We start from the raw sequence: 17,551 nt of genomic DNA on the forward strand, positions 1-17,551 counted from the left end.
AGACTATATAAGACTATCTAGTCTGGAAACCCATCTTAATTGGCCAGTACCAGATTATTTAGGGAAAGATGTGAACACACCACAAAAAGCAGACATGGTATAATCTGCCTCCCACCCCGCCCATGTTAGGTCTCATCTTGATCACTAATAAAGTTTGGCTTAAACTCCACAGCATGAGCTTTAATATCCTGTCCACAATTTTTTGGTATCATTCATTACAATAGCTGTGGATATTCTTGATGGCAATTTAATCCCTTTTTAAATATTGCTACATTTTTGCCTCAACGATTTTAGCCTCAACAATTTCATGTGGTGGTGAGTTCCACATCTGTGTGCTATTTTAAAAAGTATTTTCTTTCGTTAGCTCTGAATTTCCCTCCTTTCAGTGTCTTTAACGGTCTTTGCTCTGGTGTTATGAAACAGAAAGAAGTTTCCACTCAACCTTCTTGATACTACTCATGGTGTTATATATTTGTCTCACATCCCCTCTAACTGATCTCCTTTCTAAGGTAACAATCCCAACATTTTCACTCTCTTTTTATGAGATTTTTCCCCAAGACCCTTTGTCATTCCCTTTGTCATTCCCTTCCATTTTGCTAAACCCCCTTTAATCCTGTAGCATTCATACCTTATTTGTTTCCCTCCAAAGGATGTTTCTTTGCATTTACTAATGCTGAATTCAGCTGTCATCATGCTACCTAGCTTATTCAGGACTCTCTCAGTTTCTCACAGTTCTCTCTGGTCCGACTAACTTAAACATCTGCAAAATTTCACTACTCATCTTCATTTCCAGATCACAAATATACTAAACAACAAAGAAGATAGTACAGAGCCCTGTGGCACCCAAGTGTTAGCATTGTGGAAAAAAGGTATCTCACTATTTGTTTCCTGTCTTCTAGCAAGTTTTTGATCCATGACAGTACATTGCCTCTTACCCCATGACAACTCAGTTTTTAACAATCTTGTCATGCAGGATCTTGCTGACAAGCTTTCTGAAGTCTAAATAAATCATTTCAACTGGTTCTCTTTTATCCACTGCTTTGCTGAGACATTCAAAGAATGCTAAGACCTTAGCGAGTTGTGATTTTCCTTTGCAGAAGGTAAACATTGCAGTGAAGTGTACACAACATTATCTTTTCCTAATGGTCACCTATGTCTCCCTCCAGCTGCCAATGAAGTTAATAAAAACCCTGCCACTGACTTCAAGAATGGTAAGGCCCTGCATGTACATGTGTGTGGAAAGTTCAGTCAACTGACTGTACAAAAGAAACATGCATACGAAAGCCTCTCAAACATGACTTGAGGAAGAGTAGCTTTAAGGAGCCAGCACCATCAAAGAATGGTTGCCAAACCAGATACCAACATGTCTTGGTGAGGTAAGAGTTCTGACACAGATATGTTCCAAGATGACAGGATGCATATAAAACAGCTAAGCAGTTCAGAACATGCAAGGGTTTCTTACTTGGTCTCCAGAAGTTGTGAGTTCTCCAACAGCAGGTTCCCCACTTCTTTGCCCATTCCTGAAAAAAGAGGCCCGGCAGTTTTGATCCTCACCTCCAGAAAGACAGAGCCTTATTCTGTGCTAACTGATTATGCTTAGGAGAAGAAACAGCTTTTGTCAGTCAGCCTTACAGCTGTGTATCATGTGCAGAGTGCCTCCTGCTGAAATAATACATAACAGTAGCAAATGTGTCCATGTATCTTCTCCGTAAAGGACACAAACATTTTTTACCACTTACCTAAATACAAACAAGCAGTCTTGAGGAGGTAGGCCAAAGAGATGGCTGTACTAAAAGATGGTTGGGAAAGTTGGGTCTAAGACTCCCAACTCCAAGATACTACAGTCAGAGATTTTTAATGTCCGTAGATTTATAGCAATGCAACTTGCAACTCATCATTTGATGTCACAAGATTTTTGCTTTTCTTCGTATAGAAGCCAAATCACCAGGCCTTAAATATGCTCATTTTCAGTGTCCTTGTAGCCAGCGAAGGCTCCTTGGCACCATCCTCCTCACACTACAGCAATCTTATCAAGGTTTTACATTTAGCACCCCTTGTTTCTTTAGATTTATTTAGGCATCTCTAAAGATAAGATTGATCACCACAATATTTCAGTCTCCAATTGTAAAATGGGGGCTGACACAAACAGCTCGCACACAAGGCCGGGAGGAGTGCACATTTGCACTCACATTTTTAAATATCTGAGCCTATGACTGAGAGCTGAGTTCAATAGTTTTAAGTGAAGCTGAAAGGGGACTGACCCATTCAGGACAATTCCCTGCTGGAAGAGGCTGTGGGGGTACAGCTATAGAGAAATCTCTCTTCTCAATGGGGGCTAAACACAATTCTAGGGGATAGAGGCATAGAAACAATCTCCTCCTCTCGTGCCATGACACTGATGCATGGATAGCATTCTCTCACGACAGATGGCTAATTATAAAATGGTCACATAACTGCCTTGACTATCATTCAAGCTCTTCATCATATTACTCCATTGTAAAAAGTTCCTTTATAGCAGATAGACTTTTCTTGAGAAAATAGTCAAGGTGCTATTTAATTTGCTTTTACAGAAAAATAGTAAATGACTCACTCGTGAAGTAAATGGAAATTAGAGAAACATGGCAGCACACAAGAAGTGAGAACACAGCACAACACTTCAACACACAGATTGTCTTCCCACAGTTAGATGGGATGGATTCATGATGGCAAAAGCAAATTCTCAGCAAAGACGGACAAGAAGCAGCCTTTTAAAAAGTAAAATTAAAAAGAACACTGAATAGAGAAAAAATGAATCACTTTGATGTTTCAGGCTACGTGTTCTCAAGGTGCTGGGGAAACTCTGCAAACACCTAAGAAGTGGGAGACAAAACCCCCAGGCCTGGTGTTAACCAACTAAAAATGTATTTCTGTTGGGAGGGAAACGAGAAATGCCCCTTTCCTCTTATAGATGACCACATATATGGAGTGGAGCTTAGAGATTATGGGCATGGGAGTCTGATTATAAAGTAACATTCCCAACCCCTCCTACCAGCTTTTAGCAGTAAATTAAATTAAACGTATATAGAGTAACGTTTTCAGAAATGGCATAATGCAGCAGAAGGGAGGAATGGGTAAGTGGAGTTCATGTGTAGAACCTCTCTTTGGATTCTTCCTTTCTGCCTTCTGATTCCTTTATGAGGGAAGTATGCATCTACAGTACAGAAAGGAGCTGTGACAGAGAACATGAGCCAATCACATCAGAATTGCCCAAGCCACACATATCATCCCAAAAGCTGCCTGTGTGGCACAGTGAAACTACAGGACACCTTACCTCAGGAATGGTACAGAGGGCTATTTATGGAAATAGAGGACTGGAGACAGTCTTCCCCAGAGCAGCAGCATGGCACTCCAAGAAAACCTGATCCTAGTGCACAGAGTGGGAAAGTTTGCAACAGGACAAACCTGTCTATAAGAGAAGATCTCTGGGGTGGGATTAAAAGGAGATATTTTCATGTACTCCCAGCATGCAGCCAAAGTGAGAAAATAATATGGGAAGAGAGACATATTTTACAGACTCATCCCATTCTATTTATCTTTGGGTATGTCTACACTACCGCGCTAGTTCGAACTAGCAGGGTAATGTAGGCATACCGCACTTGCAAATGAAGCCCGGGATTTGAATTTCCCGGGCTTCATTTGCATAAGCGGGGAGCCGCCATTTTTAAAACCCCGCTGGTTCGAACCCCGTGCAGCGCGGCTACACGCGGCACGAACTAGGTAGTTCGAACTAGGCTTCCTAGTTCGAACTACCGTTACTCCTCGTGAAATGAGGAGTAACGGTAGTTCGAACTAGGAAGCCTAGTTTGAACTACCTAGTTCGTGCCCCGTGTAGCCGCGCTGCACGGGGTTCGAACCAGCGGGGTTTTAAAAATGGCGGCTCCCCGCTTATGCAAATGAAGCCCGGGAAATTCAAATCCCGGGCTTCATTTGCAAGTGCGGTATGCCTACATTACCCCGCTAGTTCAAACTAGCGGGGTAGCGTAGACATACCCTTTCATATCCAAACAGTGTCTGAAGCATCAAAGTGGATAATCAACTACATCCAGAAAAAAACAGAAGCCCAAATACACAGAAACTGAGCTAGTCTCCTGTCTATAAGAGGTGACACCTCGACCACAAAAACCAAAACCGAGAGAACTCAAGAAGCATGAAGTGATGTTGGGCGGACAAAAGGCATTAAGAAAAAACATTTTAAAAATGGCCTTCGCCTTACCAAAGAAATCATCCCGCACTATGAGAGCCATCCCATACGAGAAGGGGAAACAGAAAGAGGTAGGGCAAAGGGGAGAGGAAGAAAGGAAGAGAAAAAAAGCAGCCATTAAATACAAATTTGTAAACAGCAATAGAGCAGCTCACTAGTGTGTATGAGCGTGTGGTACATTTTATGATGTGTAATACTGCGATACATATTCTTGTGCCTGTGCATGGTTTACACTGTGATACTCAATAGAAGTGAGTCCATCTCTTGCTCACTAGAGTTTGGCCTAGTAGGGATTTAAAGCTTGAGATATCAGAACTTGCTCAATCAGTTTTCCTGTTCCATTTCTATCTTAATCATTTGTCCTGAGCGAAGCATCTTTGGGTCTCCTTCCCCCTCAACAAAGATAACTAACCAAACAGCATGGACAGGGCAAGGTGGAAACAGCAGGAGAGGAAAATTAAAATGGGGGAAAATCATAGTTCATATGCATAGTTTATAGATCCTTTCTTTACATAGGGTCACACTCATTTCCTTATACTGGAGCATTCCACATGCCCTCTCACTTCACTGGGGCTTTTCCTGGGGAAATATCTTAGCCTTTGGTCTTTTGCAAGAGAATGATAAAGAAACTCCAGACCAAAAGGAGGAAAGCATTTTGTGTCTTCCTCTTTCCTTGGCAAAGTTCTCTCAGCAATCTGCAGGCCTAATCCTGAGGGGCACTGCCTTCCTCAACTCCTAGGAAGTCAATGGGACATGAAGTCAATCAGCATGTCTGCGCTGCTTCTAAAATCATTTGTGTCTGCACCTCCACTACCTTTGATAGGCAATTAAGGCCCAATTCAACTTACACTGAAGACAAGAGAAAGACTCCCATTCATTTCAATAGGAACTGGATCAGGCCCTACGTGCACTGTTAAGACAAGGAGCAAATTCTGCAAGTGTAGGGCCCCCAGGGACTTCTTCTGAAGGCAAAATGGGGCCCTAAGGTTGTGAGCTTTCTTTACAAAAGCAGCATAATAGGAAGCACAGAGACAGCATCTGCAAAATGTTTAGCTGGGACAACAAGGTTTCAACAAAGATCAGGCACAGCTTCTGCCTGATAAAAAAAGAACTTTCCATCCCACACTATAGGGTAAATGTAGTAGGATTCCTATTAAAAGAGTGGCATGAACCTGTACAAGGCCACACAAAAACACAGCAAAACAACAAAAAAATAAAATGCATCAAGATGTAGCAGGCACGTGAGCATAAAGCAAAGATGTTCTATTATATCAGGACGTATCAGTGCAAGCCAACCAAACAAGGAAAAGCTGGGCAAAGGCTGCAAAGCCAACTGATTGGACAGCAGCAGGGGAGTATCATGTGTATACCATGTCATTTAATCTAAAACTCAACAAGGATAAAGAAAAATGAAAAACAAGGAAACTGAACAGAGGAGAGATACACACCTGAGAACTCCCCTAAGGGCCATGTCCAGCGAAGCACAGAGAGACAGAGGGGAAAAGGAAGTGAAAAAAGGATCAATCAGTGACTGAAACCAACAAAATCAAAAATTTGTTTAAAAAATTAACAATGATTCAGCCATTTCAATGTCAAAAGGCATGAAATAGTAAGGACAGGACTTGCCATGACTGCAGATGGCATGACTCTACATACAAGACATTAAAAAACAAAATCAAGGAAAGGTAATCCACAGTGATCCTGGAACCACATGCCTTGGTTGCAGGCAAGAATCTGAGGAGGTCATGTCTTCCTAGGCAAGACGAATCTTTGTTTTCCTGTGAAAAGTTCCATTTAAAACTGCTGGTCAAAGGCTAGTTCCCACATCTTGCTCCTCCCCCTTCCCACCAAAATGAATGATAGATTTGTCTTTACCAACCACATCTCATAGTACCAATTATGTAGTCAAAGGATGTCTAAACCTGCAAAAACAGCCATTAGTACTTAAAACAGTCTTTATACCCCAATACTGAGAGTGGTTTTGTTATTTAGATTCAACTTCTGTGGTGAAGTAATATATAACTTACCATTAGTATATTAGTTGAATCGCTCTCCATCACAAAACACCTTTCATGAAAAGCAAGGTGGCCAACACAAACATGGCTAGAACACCTAGCAGTAAAAAGAAGGACCCTCCCATAGCCCATAACCAAAATCCATTTTGTCAATTGGAAGGATGTTTGCGTGTGACACACACATACTGTGCCTACAGTAAATACAGTGAGGCCACATCTATACTTACTGCGCCAGAGATTGATCTGGCATTTGATTTAGCGGGTCTAGTTAAGACCCACTAAAGCAAATGCTAAGGGCAGTTTTGGCTGACACCGATACTCTGGGTATTTGCAAGCAGTAAGAGAAGCCAACTGGAGCAAACCTTCTGAAGACTGCGCCAAGCCTGGCTTAAGATAAGCCAACTCCAGCTACATATTTTACGTAGCTCGTGTTGCGTACCTCAACCCAACGTTCCAGGTCTAGTATAGACCTGGCCTGAGATTACAGGAGTTAAAATGACCATGCAGGAGTAAAGGGAAAAAAATGCTTATAGGGTTATTGCTGAAAAAAGGAGAATTCAATTAATAGCTTACCACTCTCTGAACTACACCTTTATGTGAACTGCATATGAAACTATAAGAAAGGAATGGGAAATGTGCTATTTAACCAATGAATTTGGACCATTCTCTCCAAAGCTGCAAAAAAGAGTGCAAACAGATGATAGTCCAACGCTAGTTTTGCAAATATCCAGAAAGGAGATAGACATCTAGCTAGGAGATAGACCTGGTCCCTGATGAATGTACAAAGATAACATCTGTTGTTTTAAAGGCTTCACAAATTACATTCTTCAGATATTAAAAATCTTAATCCACCTGGGGGGGGGGGGGAAAACAACATTTGGAAGGTTTTGCACCCATTTTTGGGTTTCCATATATGAGAATTAAGGCTGGTGTCAGTCTAAAGTAACTCCACTGGCTTCCATTGATTTACATGAAGAGACTGCAGAATTTCTGGATCCTAATGAGCACTCTCTCCAATGTTTGTACCAGGTCTACAACATGAAATTTCTCTGATTTTTTTCAGGCTATAGGCAGGATGAAGGAAAAAGAAATGCCCCAAAGATAACAACTTGTCATTAGATAAGAGCAGAAAAACTGACAGATTCACCAGGATCAATCCCTAGCTTCTTCTTGGCCAGACCACAGTTTTATCAAAGATCTTTAGACCTTTGATTGTGGGAGGGCAAAAAGAAAAATACATAAAATTAGCCTTTTTGTCCATGGGTTTGAGAAAGCATTTGTAGCCAGAGCCTCCTCAAACTTTTATGGACTAGATATAAAAGTATCACACACAACATCTACAATAGTAATAGAAATGTAGCCATGTTAGTCTGGTGTAGCTGAAGCAAAATGCAGGACTATGTATCACTTTAAAGACTAACAAGATGGTTTATTAGATGATGAGCTTTCGTGGGCCAGACCCACTTCCTCAGATCAAATAGCGGAAGAAAATAGTCACAACCATATATACCAAAGGATACAATTAAAAAAATGAATCATCATCTAAAATCATGAATCTAAAAAAAATGAATCATCATCTAATAAACCATCTTGTTAGTCTTTAAAGTGCTATATAGTCCTGCATTTTGCTTCACACAACATCTACCTGCATTTCTTCCCTCACCCCCATCCTAGCAATGTATGCCTCACATCATCCAAATCAAACATTCCCTCAGATTAGGTGAAAGGCCTAATAAAAATTCCCAAGAAAATGACAGGCGTCATTTCATCCCATTTCCAAGGCTTGTAAGGAAATCCATAAAAGCCTTCCCACCTAGATTGCCAGCATCATTACCATAGCTTTGAGACTGTAAGATGTATCCCTCCTCCAATGATAAGCTACAGAGGCCTCTTGTTGATTGGATGAAGTTTTGCTATTGTATCAGAACCAGAAAATTTTCAGAATCACAAAAAAGCTGGTGACTGAAAAATCCTAATTTATGACACTCAATAAGATGGCAGCTATGGGTACACTGTTTCCTGATGTAACGACTTGGGTACATAGGATGAAAACACAGAGGCTTTCACAGTGATCCTAGAAGTCTTCAAAATTCTTCCCTGGTGACATGTTCATTCTCCTAGTTAAAATGGAAGGAATCTGACAGCCTTGCTATAGAGTCACGATAACTTAAAGCCTCCACAATAAAAAGCCAAAGGGAGCCATTAAGGTTCTTTGAGGCTACCATGATTTCTGTCACACTGAGAAGGCATAAATGGCACAGTGAGTTAATGCATTATATTGTTACCTCTACAGCTATGGGGATTCAAATGCTGACTTAAATCACAAGTGAAAAGGAATGTGACTGTCACAAAATCAGGTTGGAAGGCTGCAACAGAGTGGGGAAAAAAGGGAGGGAGAAGGTGGGGGGGAGGGAAGGGGAAACAGACTCCTTTGTTAACAAGACATGGGCCAGTTAGGAACAGCTGACAAGAAGCTGTCTTTAGGCAGTATGGATCAGCTGAAATGGAGCTACTTGAATCAATGAGAGCCAGCTGACTCCACTTTTGGCCTGCTGGAGACTTTTTAAAAACCTCTCCTGTTAGGTGGAAGGGGGAAGATATAGAGGAGACAGAGAAGCATACGGACACACTCATACTTACAAGAGAGGAGAAAAGAACTCTAGGAGAAGAGGCTGAGCTCCATTCTCCCTTTCTCCCCATACTGGGAGAGACTACTAGGCTAACCCACTTCTGAGGGGAAGTCTGATTGCCTCTACATGACAGACAAGGAGGCGCTTCGCGTGAGGACTGAGTATGCCATAGTCTGTTGTGAGGGGCAATCAGAGGATTAGAAAGCAAACAACAAAAAGCAGCAGTTGACAATCAGAGAACATGATTGCTGTCAGATTGCTCTTATGGACAAGACAAGCAAAAAGGGGACAAGGATACAATTGCAGCAACTACATTTTAAGTGGCTATAGCACTCTGACTTGGGAAGAAAGCAGCCAAAAATGTATCCTGAAATAGCCAACCAAAATTCATGCTACTGTAGACAAAGATCTAACATCCAGGTACAGTTTCTACTAACGTCTCCTTCAATATGAGTGGCAGTCTCAGATCTTCTACACTGATTGTTTATAATATTCCTGTCAGATGTGCTTCTCATGTTTCATCCAGGATCAGACTAATTCTTCCATCAGAGCTGGTAAACACAATTATAATAAATGTCTACATAAGAACGGCCGTACTGGGTCAGACCAAAGGTCCATCTAGCCTAGTAGCCTGTCTGCCGACAGTGGCCAGCACCAGGTGCCCCAGAGAGGGTGGACCGAAGACAATGATCAAGCTATTTGTCTCCTGCCATCCCTCTCCAGCCTCTGACAGAGGCCAGGGACACCATTTGTATCCCCTGGCTAATAGTCTTTTATGGACCTAACCTCCATGAAATTATCTAGCTTCTCTTTAAACTCTGTTATAGTCCTAGGCTTCACAGCCTCCTCTGGCAAGGAGTTCCACAGGCTGACTACACGCTGTGTGAAGAAGAACTTTCTTTTATTAGTTTTAAACCTGCTACCCATTAACTTCATTTGGTGTCCTCTAGCTCTTCTATTATGGGAACTAATAAATAACTTTTCTTTATCTGCCCTCTCCACACCACTCATGATTTTATATACCTCTACCATGTCCCCCCTCGGTCTCCTCTTTTCCAAACTGAAAAGTCCCAGTCGCTTTAACCTCTCCTCATATGGGATGTGGGTGTACCATAGTTTTATACAGGGGCAGTCAGATATTCTGTCTTATTATCTATCCCTTTCTTAATAATTCCTCACATCCTATTTGCCTTTTTGACCGCCGCTGCACACTGTGTGGAAGTTTTCAGAGAACTATCCATGATAACTCCAAGATCTCTTTCCTGATTTGTCGTAGCCAAATTAGCCCCCATCATACTGTACGTATAGTTGGGGTTATTTTTTCCAACATGCATTACTTTACACTTATCCACATTAAATTTCATTTGCCATTTTGTTGCCCAATCACTCAGTTTGATGAGATCTTTTTGGAGTCCCTCACAGTCTGCTTCTGTCTTGACTATCTTAAACAGTTTAGCATCATCCACAAACTCCTATCATCTGCATAGGAGCCACCTCCACACACAAGCCAAGTGCCCCAGTAACAATGGGCTGGGCTCTACTCCAAATTTCTTCAGTCCTGCATCAAGACCTAAATAATATATGCCTTAGGATTCATTTTTGTGATCTCCTGTGGCTGCACAATGCAACAGTTCTAAATGCTGTAAAGGTACTACAATAAATAAGCTATAAAAATCACCTATGCAACAGCCTGTGAGCTCCATACCTCCAAAGTGTCCCTTTTATCATTTATTACATACCTAATTCCTCATGCTTCCTCTCCAGTGCAGTCCTTGAGGCCAAGAGGATTCAGATACAAGGCTTATAGTCTGCCCTTGTCAAGGTGATTTAGATATCTTTATATTTTTAGTAGAAATGGCCTACTGCAATTTTACAATGAGATCATGAACTGGCCTGGCTGAATCTACCTCCAAATGCATTTTGGTCAATACTATATTTTTTGAACCAATGAGGAGATAGGCCATGAGCCTTTGTAATTTCAACAAGCACATGAGACAACCAAAAATAAAATATATTCATCTCCACTTAATACTTTCAAATACACTTCTTGCTTGTCCTCGGCACACAGAAGGTATTTTGTAAGAGCCCTCTTATGCCTCAAGTTACTGGAAAGCTTCTTAAATCAAGACATTTGGACCTAAGAGTGACATCATATATATAGTAGCCCAATGTCTGAGTCGGTAACACTGAAATGCTGGCTGTTCCCTCTGGGCAGCGCTGTTGCTGAAATGCTGGCTGTTCCCTCTGGGCGGCCCATGCTGCATGGGAAGTGCAGGGCCCAAACGGCCGCTTGCACCACTTGCTCCCGCGCAGCGGCCCAGCCGAGCAGTGCAAAAGTCAGCAGAGTGCCACGGCGGGGACGTGCGGTGTGACAGCGGCTCCAGGCTCCGCCCCCTGGCCGGGGAGAGGGCAGGGGAACGAGGGGGAGAGGGTTGTGGAGGACAACTGAGAGGCTACAGGATCAGTGTTGGGGTGAAGGGAAACGGTGCAGGGGGGCAGCTGGAGCTCAAAGGCAGCCGCTCAGCCGGGCTGCCATGCAGGAGCAAGAGGCGCAAACAGCTGTTTGGGCTCCGCGCTCCCCATGCAGGAGGAGGACAAGAGAAAGAGAGGCAGGAGAGGGAGAAGAGAAAGAGAGACGGAGAGAGAGGCAGGAGACGGAGGAGAGCTGAGAGAAAGAGAGGGGGAGGCAGTAGGAGGAGGGGAGGGAGAGAGAGACCGGAAGCTCAGGAGAGAAGACCGAGATAGAAAGGGAATAGGACGTGGAGGAGAGACCTGAAAATCCCATTTTATGACAGGCTAATTGGTTAGTATATAAATATGAGTTTTGTCTATCCTATCTGCATTATATCAACTTCAATTAGACTTAATCATGTGCTTAAGTGCTCTTAACTGGGACCTAGACACTCAAAGTTTTACTCTAGAGGCAATGGACTCAGTCTACAACCTGGGATAGATACCTTTCTTTGGGTGTTGCAAAGTCTTAGCCAGGAACTTCTGATACTGGGCCCAAGCTTCAGAAGTCCCTTCCAAGACTTTTCAAATCTATATCAACTCTGCTCCCCACAACCCCATCTTCAATTAAAAGTGTCTGCAAAATTATTGCTGAGTGACGATAAGGAAGGAAGCAGTTATTTTTCCAGGGAGTCCGTGCATGATAATTGCACACAAAAATTAACCTACTCACACAAAGATAGCCCTAACAAAACAAGATCCCAACCTATTAAAATGACTAAGTTATATTATGATTGTTACATATTTCATTCCTGGATTGTCTCAAATTTCAACCCAAATTGGTTTTAGTGACAAGGAACCACAGTTCTGAAGGAAAAAAGAAAACTATCTGTTTCAAAAGTTATAACTCCAGTGGACAGAGTTGTTATAAATATATTTTACCTAGAAGATCTGCTCCTTCATCCACATCCCCAATAACTTCTGACCCTGCTGTGGAAAGTTCATGATACAGAGAGTCTGTGTTGATGCCGAAAGCTTTATTCACAATTCCCTGTGTTGGGCTGTTGGAGGAAATAAAAAAACGAAATCTCGTTACTTAGGAAACATTTTAGCTAGAACATTCTTCTTCTTTGTTGAGCAAAGTAGATCACTGCAATCAAAATACAGAGATCTTTCCATCTATTTGCTTCATGGACCATGGACATACTACGTAAAGGATAAATATACCCTGGTCCTCATATCAAGGACAAGAATCCTTCAGGGTTCCAAATATGAAAACTGTCACCAGTGTCTGTTAGATAAGCATAGATGATTCAGCACAGATCAACAGATTAATGCAAAAGTTCTTTAAAATCATGTTATAAAATATTTGTTATATAAAACTAGAATCCTTCTTACTAACTGATGTCTTCTTACTAGTACCATCTTGATAGTCTTTAAAGTGCTACATAGTTCTGTCTTTTGTTTCATCTAGTTTTTATTTGTTTCGCTGTAGATGTGGAGACCATGCATTCAGTCCCACAATTCCACCAGTGAAGGTACATGACAGGCACCTACTACAATGATAGGGCCGGGTAAGTATTTGAAAACTGAAACAAACAAACCAACATTTCCCCCTTGCTGTCGATATGATAAATTAGCCTGAGTTTTGTTTGTTTAGCAAGCATGTATGCACGACTACATGTGTGTGAATAGGACTTATTTGTATGTGAAGGACTTATTCAGGAAACAAGGTAAATCAAAGACATGAGCCTTACATTTAGTAATGGACACATCAAGGTCTGGGATCTTTATCATCATCAGTTGGGAACAAGTTTCAGATTCTTGATCTGATTCCTGTGAAAGTTCTGTTCCCCTCACTTCTGAGTCTCTCCCTCTGTTGACAGTTTCATGGTTCCAATGGAACACGTGTATTGTGGGAGGTCATGAAATAATGACCTTGAATTGCATTCTGCTGTATGGAGAGCCAGTGAGGAAAGCAGAGCAGCTGAGTGATATGTTCACAGCTTCCTGCTAAACAGACAACCACACTGTATTTCAGGCTGTGTAGTCTCACTCCTAGATACACTGAGTAATCTAGCATGAAAGTAACGAATCCATGGGGCACTATGTGGCTGACAAGATGAAGCATACTGTGCTGGCCAGCTGCAGATGAATGTGGATTTTCTTCCCCTCCAGGGCTATACTATTATCTGGTGATAAACACCCTTACTAGTGGGCAGCAACAAACAGCAAGAGGACTGACTCCTGACTGACCAATTTAATAAACTGAGACTTGAGGAAGCACTATGCATGTTAGAGCCCCAAGTCCAAGGCTCAGTAACCCAAACTATATATATTGTGCTTCTAGCCAGTTGCCCTGGTGCACAGATTTCCTTGACTAAAGGGCTATCTCCTTGTATCTGCATTCACTAGAGTTTGTCTCCATTAATGTTTGGATTGATTGTTCTCGATCATGACATCAGCCACTGTCATGGCATACACCAGGGCCACTCAACACGTGGCCCATGGCCTGTTTGTTTGTGGCCTGTGGTGCAGTTTGGGTTTACAGTGTGGTTTAGGTTGATATGTGTTTTAGTAGTTAAATTCCTGGATTGTTGTGAAGCCAAACAAAAAAGAAGTCGATATAATGGTCTTCGGTTGATATGCATTTTAGTAGTTAAATTCCTGGACTGTCATTGCTCATTAAACGTGCTGTCAGATGGGTGGAAATCGGGTAAATATTGCATTTTATTAATATCAGAAGAACTGACTTAAATGGGGCCTGCGTGTTGTGTAGTCTTGCCTTAATTTTTGTATTCATGCCCGCCAGTGTGAAAGAAGCTAAGAGGAAACTTCGCCCCTTGTTCCTGCATCATTCAGGATTCTTCATGATTCCTTCCCAATACTGTCCTTGCCCAAATGAAGACCACTCATCATGTGCTGTTTCATAAAAGACTTGCCTTTTATCGTTTCTCTTTGCTTTACAAGCATCTAGGCTACGACATACCCGGCAGCAGCGATGTACCAAAACAAATGGCCTTCAGGCAACTCCCCATTTAAGGGGAAGTTGCTATTCTAATCAAGCATGAACCACAGCAACACAAGATTTCACCAAAAAGACCACTCACTGCCTAGTTGCCAACCTATATATGGCACACCTGAGAAGGGTCTGAGTTTTGAGAAGTAATTCAGGACTGGCATTTACTAGACAATTGTCTTTTTCTCTTTTCTAACACTTCAGCCCATAAGCCTCATACCTCCTCAGTCCTTCCCTTCTCTTATCATGCTACCTTTCCTTCTCACATGGGAGCAAGGCAAACTGTGCTGTCTGAAGCCAGTCCAACTGAGGATCATCTGGAGGAGATTTCTAACACAGAATTTGAGCTTGTGTTCTTTCCATATAACAGGGAGTTTAGTGCAGAGTGAAAGATCCCTCAGGCACAAGGGAGAGGAAGTAAGATCCAATGACCGCTGATATATCAGTGTCTCCAGAGCATTAACATGTACTACAAAACACTAATTACAAGAGCTCTTTTAATCCACAGTCTCCCTTCACTCTTCAAGAAGGCACATGGAGAGTAAATAGCATGCTTACAAAAGATAAAAGCAAATACCTGTTTCCAGAGTGCTCTAGTCTCGGGTCCTGGCACATGTCCAGCTCTGGAGTAGAGTCTATGATGTCCTGAACATCAGACCACTCATCACTGCTACCCATTCCTACAGAAAATAATACATAGATAAGAGACAGATCCAGAAGAATAAAAGCCCAGCAGTAGTTCCACTCTAGGAACTGTATTCTCTGACTGGTCTTATGCTCCTTTGGTTATCAAAAAGGATCATGGGAAACACTCTCAAGATCGCTATGGTACCATGTACAACGTGCTAAAGACACAGCGTAGATGGATTTCTAACAAGACACACATTAGCTGGGGAGGTGTGTTCCAAAATTCCCGTGGAAGGGTAGAGATGGAATCTATCATCATGAACAGTTGTTATAAATAGGGGATTCTTGGAAGCATGCTAGTGGCAATACCATCAGCCAGTGAGGTAACTAGGCTGGAGATAATGAAGTACTTTGCACCCCTGAGAGATAAAGAATTTACTATGTTTTATGGCAGTCGCAAACATGGCTAAAGAGACACACTCAAGAGAATCTCTGTTGCATGTCACGTTTAAAGGTGATGTTTTGAGCTTCTGATCATCATCTAGGATAGTTGCGGATCCTTGATGATATGGTGGAAAGGTTTTGGCTGGGGGAATGTAGATAATGGCCAGTGGCATTCTGTTGTTTTCTTTGTTGGGTCTCTCCTATAAGAGCTGGACTTCTGGTTACCCTACTGGCTCAATTGATTTCTTCACTTCCCTGGGTGGGTATTGTGATTTCAAGAATGCTTGATAGAAACCCTGAAGGTATTTATCTCTGTCAGAAGGACTGGAGCAAATGTGGTTGTCTCTCATGGATCGTGTGATGTGTTCTGGATGAAAGCTGGAGATGTGTAGGTAAATATAGTAGTCAGTAGGTTGCTGTTGTCTCAGTGACAAAATTATGTCAGTAGTAAACATTTAATCTTGAAGGCACACTGTGTTTCTGGACAGATTCTATCAGCAAGGGTCTGAAGTACGTTCTGGACAACTCAAAGGTTTTTTCCATAAGACTAAGGAGTGAAATTCCACAATAATTGTTACACTCACTCCTGTCAACTTTGTTTTTAGAGGGGGATGATGTTGGCCTCATTTCTTGTGGTAATTCACCTTTTTTCCAGCAAAGGCAGAACAGCTTGTGAAGATGCTGTACTAGAATAGAGTTCTCACTTTTTTTTCCAATCTCAGACAGTATGAGGTCTATTCCAGAAGACCTTCCATTAGGGATGCCATCTATGGCAAGTAAGCTCGACAACTGTTTCATTGTCAAGTTGGTTCAAAACAGCAGGCTTTCAATGACATGGATGACTGTCCATAACAATATTTTCAAGAGAGTAAAGTTCAAAGTAGTGTTCTACCCACCTATGTATCTCCTTGGTGCGGCCGTTTATTGTTTCTCCTGATGTGATTTCAATGGGACTACCTTCTTTGAAGTTGAAGGTTTTCTTGATTCCGTCATACATGTTTCCAATGTTGCCTGCATCAGCTGCTACTTGGGATGCTTTCACATAAATTTAGCCAGTAGTCATTGGCACAGCATCAAGCATTTTGTTGCATTTTGGTTCTTGCCATTCTCAATGCTCAATTTGTTTTCATTTGGATCTCTCTTGTAGCTGGTTGAGATGTGCATCTATCCTCTATGACTGGCGTCAACACACTGGAATATGCACCAAACCATTCACTAGCCTTGTATTCCTTCTTCCCAAAAACTGACAGAGCTGCATCATAGAGTCCATTCTTCTGCTAGGTGCTCGTGAGACAATTACTGGTGTCAAGGGCTTATTGTAGTATGTTATTGTATGCTGTGACTTTTCTTGGTCTGCTATAGCATTGATGTTAATATGAGGATATCTTTTACTTTAGAGCTGTATATTTTCTTTGGTTTAAGTCTGACCTTGGTGCGCACGAGTGCGCTCTCTGCTGGAATTAACACTTTGATAACTGTGGGTAACAAGGATGATGTTAAGATAGGTATGCCTTGTGATAGTATCCAACTGATGCAAGTGGCCAGATCTGGGATGTTTCCAAGATACATTCTTGCAGACAAAGCCACAACACGAACTGTGTGTCACAAAAAGGTTGTAACAGGAACAAAATTATAGTGGTCTCTACCATTTTCATTCATCTTATCAATTCCATGTTGACCAACACAATTGGGAAATGCTTCATGATCAGCTTCCATCCTTGCATTGAAGTCCCCTAGCAGGAAAACAGATTCATGTTTCAGAATCTTGCTGATGGGGTTTTCAACTAGTCGCAGAACTGGTCTTTGATGTCAGAAGAGGACAGTTGACTGGGTCCTCAGATGTGAATAAGCATAGTGCCAGAATTCTCTCTGATCCATTTCAAGGTGGCTCAATCATCCCCAGAAGGGAGTTCTTGCTGTCAAATCCCACTCCATGCTCTAATTTCTTCTGCACTTTTCCCTTGACAGAAAAAATTTGTCATTGACCACAGCAGTTTTATGTGGATCACTGATTCGTTGAAAACCCTCAGATAATCTGGTTGCCATGGTGTAAACATTCTGGCACCCTATCTTTAACAATGTCTTTCTTTCTTTCCCCCTGATGCACAGGTTATAGTCCACTTGT

At 41.9% G+C, this 17,551-nt stretch overlaps 1 protein-coding gene across 17 annotated transcripts in view; it reads right to left on the bottom strand.

Annotated features, from left to right (window-relative positions):
- Window positions 1-17,551, bottom strand: part of MAPK8IP3 (mitogen-activated protein kinase 8 interacting protein 3) — a 126,190-nt gene that overhangs the window by 49,398 nt on the left and 59,241 nt on the right. For all 17 annotated transcript variants that reach the window (XM_075898970.1, XM_075898969.1, XM_075898966.1 and 14 more), the window contains 3 exons: window positions 14,933-15,035; window positions 12,279-12,397; window positions 1,463-1,520 (listed from right to left, as the gene is read on the bottom strand). In XM_075898970.1, the coding sequence (XP_075755085.1) occupies window positions 1,463-1,520; window positions 12,279-12,397; window positions 14,933-15,035 (280 nt within the window). The remainder of the gene's footprint in view (window positions 1-1,462; window positions 1,521-12,278; window positions 12,398-14,932; window positions 15,036-17,551) is intronic.

This window comes from Pelodiscus sinensis, chromosome 16 (genome assembly GCF_049634645.1).
Source record: "Pelodiscus sinensis isolate JC-2024 chromosome 16, ASM4963464v1, whole genome shotgun sequence".
Lineage (NCBI taxonomy): Eukaryota > Metazoa > Chordata > Testudines > Trionychidae > Pelodiscus > Pelodiscus sinensis.